Source organism: Folsomia candida, unplaced genomic scaffold (genome assembly GCF_002217175.1).
Source record: "Folsomia candida strain VU population unplaced genomic scaffold, ASM221717v1 Fcan01_Sc035, whole genome shotgun sequence".
Lineage (NCBI taxonomy): Eukaryota > Metazoa > Arthropoda > Collembola > Entomobryomorpha > Isotomidae > Folsomia > Folsomia candida.
The window spans coordinates 448787-454238 of NW_019091227.1; the positions used below are offsets into that span (position 1 = coordinate 448787).

General features: G+C 33.3%; 1 protein-coding gene across 1 annotated transcript; it reads left to right on the forward strand.

Annotated features, from left to right (window-relative positions):
• The first annotated feature begins 252 nt into the window (after positions 1 to 252).
• LOC110860900 (N-acetylmuramoyl-L-alanine amidase A) lies at positions 253 to 5049 on the forward strand. The gene is made up of 7 exons (XM_022110019.2): positions 253 to 442; positions 2149 to 2180; positions 2277 to 2330; positions 2400 to 2432; positions 2896 to 3030; positions 3648 to 3960; positions 4498 to 5049. Exons 1-7 carry the CDS (start codon positions 396 to 398, stop codon positions 4685 to 4687), a joined length of 804 nt encoding a protein of 267 aa, XP_021965711.1. The 5' UTR covers positions 253 to 395; the 3' UTR covers positions 4688 to 5049.
• Positions 5050 to 5452: the final 403 nt, after the last annotated feature.

Consider the following 5452-nt stretch of genomic DNA (forward strand, 5'->3'; position numbering starts at 1 on the left):
TGGTCGTATTCGGTGTAAAGGTCAAATACGCCACATAGTCGTTATAGGGGCGAAGTGGTTAAAATCCTACATTCCTAAATTTCACACACCCACACCTGTGACCCGATCTCAATAAATGTGCATTATATAAATATGTAAATTGTAATCAATCATTATTTGTATTTACATAACTCTACAAAATTATTATTCAACACTAAAATTTTTACACTAATCAAGTCAGATAAACGAATAAAACAAAAGCACGCATATTATCCAAACATGCAATTATGTAATTCTTATCATTAAAATCATCCCTATAAATGAGATGAGCACGAGTGGCATGATTTTAATTCAGCTTGCCAAGCCAAACAAGGATAAACTAATTTTCAGATATTCCATTTAGTAAAATTGTCATTATGAAATTGCTGCTGCTTTTGTGCCTCGCTGTGACCTTTGTTTATGGGTAAGTTGTCTTTAACGTGGCAAGTTTTTACCGAAATGTTCATTAAGGCCCTGACACAGGCGGGTTTTGAGTTCGATTTTTTTTATCTCAGCTTTCCCATCTTACATGTATTCAAATAACGATTTTGAAAGCTATTCATCTCCGTGCGTTTTTTATTAGATTTTATTACATCTAAAAATTGATAATTTTTTGGTTTACAAAGTTAGGAGGTTAGAATTTTGATATTTTTTTCTTCCATGAGAATATATTTAATTTTACTTATTATTTTTTAGCTATTTTATTTCTATTTTGGCATGGAATAAAAAATCAATCTCCTAATTTTCTAAACTTAAACCTCATCGACTTTTAAATTTAATAAAATCTTCATTTTGTAAAAAACTTATGGAGATGAACAGATTTCAAAATCGACATTGGAATACATGAAAAAGGGAAAGTTGACACAATTTCAAACTCAAAACCCGCATGCAATGGATCGTTAAGGTTACATAGGATGACGATTTGGTGTATCATAGATTTTAAATCTCACTTTACCCCAATTCAATCTCTTTAAATGTAAATTTCTAAAATGGCATCTAATTTAATTCGTTTTGGGATAAATCAGCTATCAGCTACTTTAGTGTGGAGATAATTTTTGGTGAAAGAATTTATGAATCTGAAAAATTACATTGAAATTCAAAATTTGATATTAAACTTGTACCGGAGTCCAAGTTTGGTGAGGGGATTTATTTTTATCCAAAATTCGTTAACAAAATTTGTGCGATGGTGGGAATATTTAAAATTCGACATGAGACTCGAAATTGATTCCAGTTTGATATGTATTTTTTTTTAATTTCGGTCGGAAACCTGAAACGTCTAATATAATTTTGTAGTTTCAAATTTTCTAAAAAAAACTTGTACTGGAGTTGAAGTTCAGCGAAGGGATTTAGTTTTATCCAAAATTGCCCAACCAAATTTACAGCAACAAAACAAGCTTTTTTTTATTGAAAACGGAATAATTGTGCCATTTGTTAACAATGTTAATTCGCGACCGAGGAACGTTTTAAGAATTTTGAAAATCTTCAAGACACGATATGAATAATATTAGGCGCCGCGTCACCGAAAAATCACCAAAATTGGCGCCCCCCCAAGGTCAGTGTTGACCTCTGATACATATAGCCCCAGGGGAAAGATGTCATTTTAGAAATTTACATTTAAAAAGAAAGGTGGGGTTTAACGTACGGGTATTAGCTCATGGCTCTTGCATACAGGCAGGATAGGTAGGACAGGTAGATTTTAACTAGTTAGGTTGGGATAGGTTCCATTTGGACAGCTACAATTGCATAATACTACTTATCATATCAGTAGCGTTAATGCAAATCACTGGGTTGGAGAAAACACGTATCACTCATCAGCATGTACCGTACCGGAGTCTTTAGCCCAGATAGGAGTCAGCTTCTGCCTTTTTCAGGCACTGACTAACCCCAAGTAGACAACTATCCAGTACGCTGATGTTGATTTACCAAAAACTCCAACCACCACCCAATTTCGAACCGGGGACCTCTGCGGAAAGAGATGGACGCTCTAACCACTCAGCTATGGCCCCGGCCCGAAATGTACATTTAAAGACATTGAAAAGGGGTAGAGTGAGATTAAAAATCTACGACGGTGTAAATCTACGATTTACACCTTAAGTATGTTATAATTAAGTCATTGTGTCTCTTTTATAGTCAACAAGATCCCGGTGCAATCTGGATCCCAAGTAATTTATTATTTGTTTTTAAATTATAATTAATATTTTGATCGTAATATTTATTGAAATTTAAATTAAGCTCTACACGAATAAATATATTTATAGGTCCTCACTACAACTCGAGAAATGGCTATAGTGTCAAATGGTTAATTGTCCACGGTATTAAATACAATACTTTAAAGTACAACAGGACTAAGGAAAAAATACTTTTTTAAAATTATTCTTAAGGAACTGCTGGAGGCTCGAGCGCCGTAGCGATTGGTAAATACTGGAGACTAATTTCTTAATTAATCATTACGTTACAAGCTATATATGTAACCATGGTTTGGTTACCAATGCATCGGTAAAACAAAAATTTACCAGGTAGTGTGAAAAAATGTTTCCCGTTTTTTTTCATGGTCCTTAAAATAAATGAGAAACGGTTAAAATTCATTTTTTAACACTTTTTATGACCTACCACCAATATTTAGTGGGGAGAATTGGGAAAAAGTGTGTTTCCGTACAAATTTTCCCATTTTTGACAGTGAAACACACTTGTTATCAGTTTTGACTGTAAATCACACTTTTTTCTCCACATCCTGAGTAAATCATGTTTTAAATGAGAAAAAAACTTGTAATATAGCGACCAAAAAGGTTAGTTATACGACTTGAGCAACTTGTACAATACAACGACAATACGACTAATTACATACAACGCAATACGACTTGTACAATTTATTTGCAGGGGAATGGTTTCAAAATCCGGCATCGCAAGCCTCCACGCACTACGTGGTTGGGCAGGATGGAACTGTAGTTCAGTGCGTAAACGAGGGTTGGGCCGCGTGGGGAAATGGTGTTGTTGAAGGAGGATCCGATTCTTGTATGTAAAATCAATTTATTTTTCAATTTGTATATTAAAATAGCTTCTAATTGGGTAAATTAGACTCGTGTAATATGTTGGTAACAAAATGCAGGCACAAATTTTAAGAATCCAAAATCATAGAAAACTTAAAATATCATTGTATACAAAGTTTTTGATTTTTTGCACCCTTTCTGCATTTCTTGAACTGCAAGAAATTGTAGAACATGCAAAATTAAATTGCCAGGAATATGCGCCACCAAGCAAGTCGCTCTTTGTATTAGATCTACTTATACGGATTATTCGCTTGATGGCGCTTATTTCTTGAATTTTTCACACGGACAAAATTATGCCTGCAAATAATCTTTAACGCAATCTTTTCTAAACTTACAAACTCTTATAAAATTTTACAAATATTTCCAGGGAAAACTAGGTTACAAATTTTTGTAAACTTGCTCAGATCAAAAGGGCGTCTTTTTATTTTGTAAAATTTGGTAAAATCATTTTACAAAATTTTACGTATTTTAAAAAGTTATACTTCACTTCATCAACTGCCTCAATTTTGTGCTCATGTTTTTTGATCATTGCAAGCAAAGCCGCCTCTAATATTAATGAAACCCATATTTCACACTTTGTAGGGTGGGGTGTAAATCCAAATTGGGTCTCAATCTCGATCGAACATGTCAAATCGAACACGGACAATTCGAACGAACTGACCGGACCACAGGCCGCGGCTTCGTTCAATCTGATCAGAAATATTATCGCAAGAAATCCCGGGATTCGGATGGCTTATGCAAATGGTGATGGTGGAATTACGGGTCATTTCTCGATGAGCCCGCAATCAAGGGCTCGATGCCCGGGACCTTTTCCTTGGGAACAAATGTTCAATGACCTCAACGGTTCGGGCCAACCGACCTGCATGGGATCGGCTACGACAGCGTTGAACATAAGGTACGAGCTTGAAATTATATTGCCTATCTACCTGGCTACGTATTCCCGGGTTTTACTGTGTTATTTGGGTTTTACCCGAATTTGTGTATTACTTGGGTTCTTGCTAAAAGATTAATGAAATTCAATTGAAATTCATTCATTTATTTTAAATTAATTCATTCATTTGAAATTCATTCATTCATTTGAAATGTATTCATTTGAAATTCATTCATTCATTTGAAATGTATTCATTTGAAATTCATTCATTCATTTGAAATTCATTCATTCATTTGAAATGTATTCATTTGAAATTCATTCATTTATTTGAAATGTATTCATTTGAAATTCATTCATTCATTTGAAATTCATTCATTCATTCATTCATTTGAAATTCATTCATTCATTTATTTATTCATCATCCATTCGTAGGCACAAGTTTAACCAGGATTAAATTTTGTATAAAGTATATATTCCCTAAATTTGTATTGTTTTTTTTCAAAAATTAGTTTAACAATGATTTCTTATTTTGTAAAGTAAATGATTTTTTATATTAAATAGGGCCGAGCCAAATACGAACAGTGCCATTGTTGGAGGCGTCCCGATGCACAATGTGGTCAACGTGAGGGCGAAAGTTCTAGGAGAAGATATCCTTGGAAACCCGTACTGGATGCAGCTTCACGATGGATCAGGATTCATTGCTGCGTACTATTTCAACGTGCACATTACCCAGCCGGGATGGTGCTATTAAAAAATTCACATTTTCAAAAAATGACATGGCAATCAAAATTTATTAAAATTCGAATTATTGAGGATCCTGGTTTCTTATAAACCATTTGTATGAAATAATCCACGCAGTGCTTGATCACTTTGTAAAATCCGTAAATCCTGTAAACCTACACACTTTTACCAAATTTTTCAAATATTTCTGAGGAAAATTAGCATACAATTTTTTGTAAACTTACTCCGATCACGGGCTTTTCTTTACTTTGTAAAAGTTTGTCAAATTATTTTACAAAATGCATGGATTTTACAAGTTACAAATAACTGCGTCCTCAAATGAATGTCCTCAAATCTATACAATTTAATCTGGCTAATAAACTATAATTGAAATTGAAATTGTTTACTCAAATCATTAAATGCATATTGTGAATCACAATTTGTGACCGAATGGGAAAATAATAGACAAGGCACACATTTCGGTTACACATTTCGGTTTTAAAAATACATATTACCGTCGTGATTTTTTGCTTAAGAATTACCACAAAAATTTGCCTGATTTCAAATTTCAAAGTTTCTAAGATGACAATCACTTCGAAGAATTCGCAATTTCAAAAAAGTCATGTTGTGATACGAACATGCAATGAAATTTTCAAGAGAACCGAGAAGTCATCTATCTTAAACTTACGAGTCATAACTTTTTAAAAATAATCTTTCTAAATGGCGTCGGATAAATTCATTTTCTTAATTTAATTTTTTTAATTCCAAAAATGAGCCTGATTATTTATGTATTTGA

Excerpts from the sequence above, each read along its gene's own strand:
- LOC110860900 (XM_022110019.2), top strand. The coding sequence starts at position 396 with ATGAAATTGCTGCTGCTTTTGTGCCTCGCTGTGACCTTTGTTTATGG. Across the intron at positions 443-2,148 it reads GCTGTGACCTTTGTTTATGG|TCAACAAGATCCCGGTGCAA; the intron begins GTAAGTTGTCTT and ends TCTCTTTTATAG. Across the intron at positions 3,031-3,647 it reads TGAAGGAGGATCCGATTCTT|GGTGGGGTGTAAATCCAAAT; the intron begins GTATGTAAAATC and ends CACACTTTGTAG.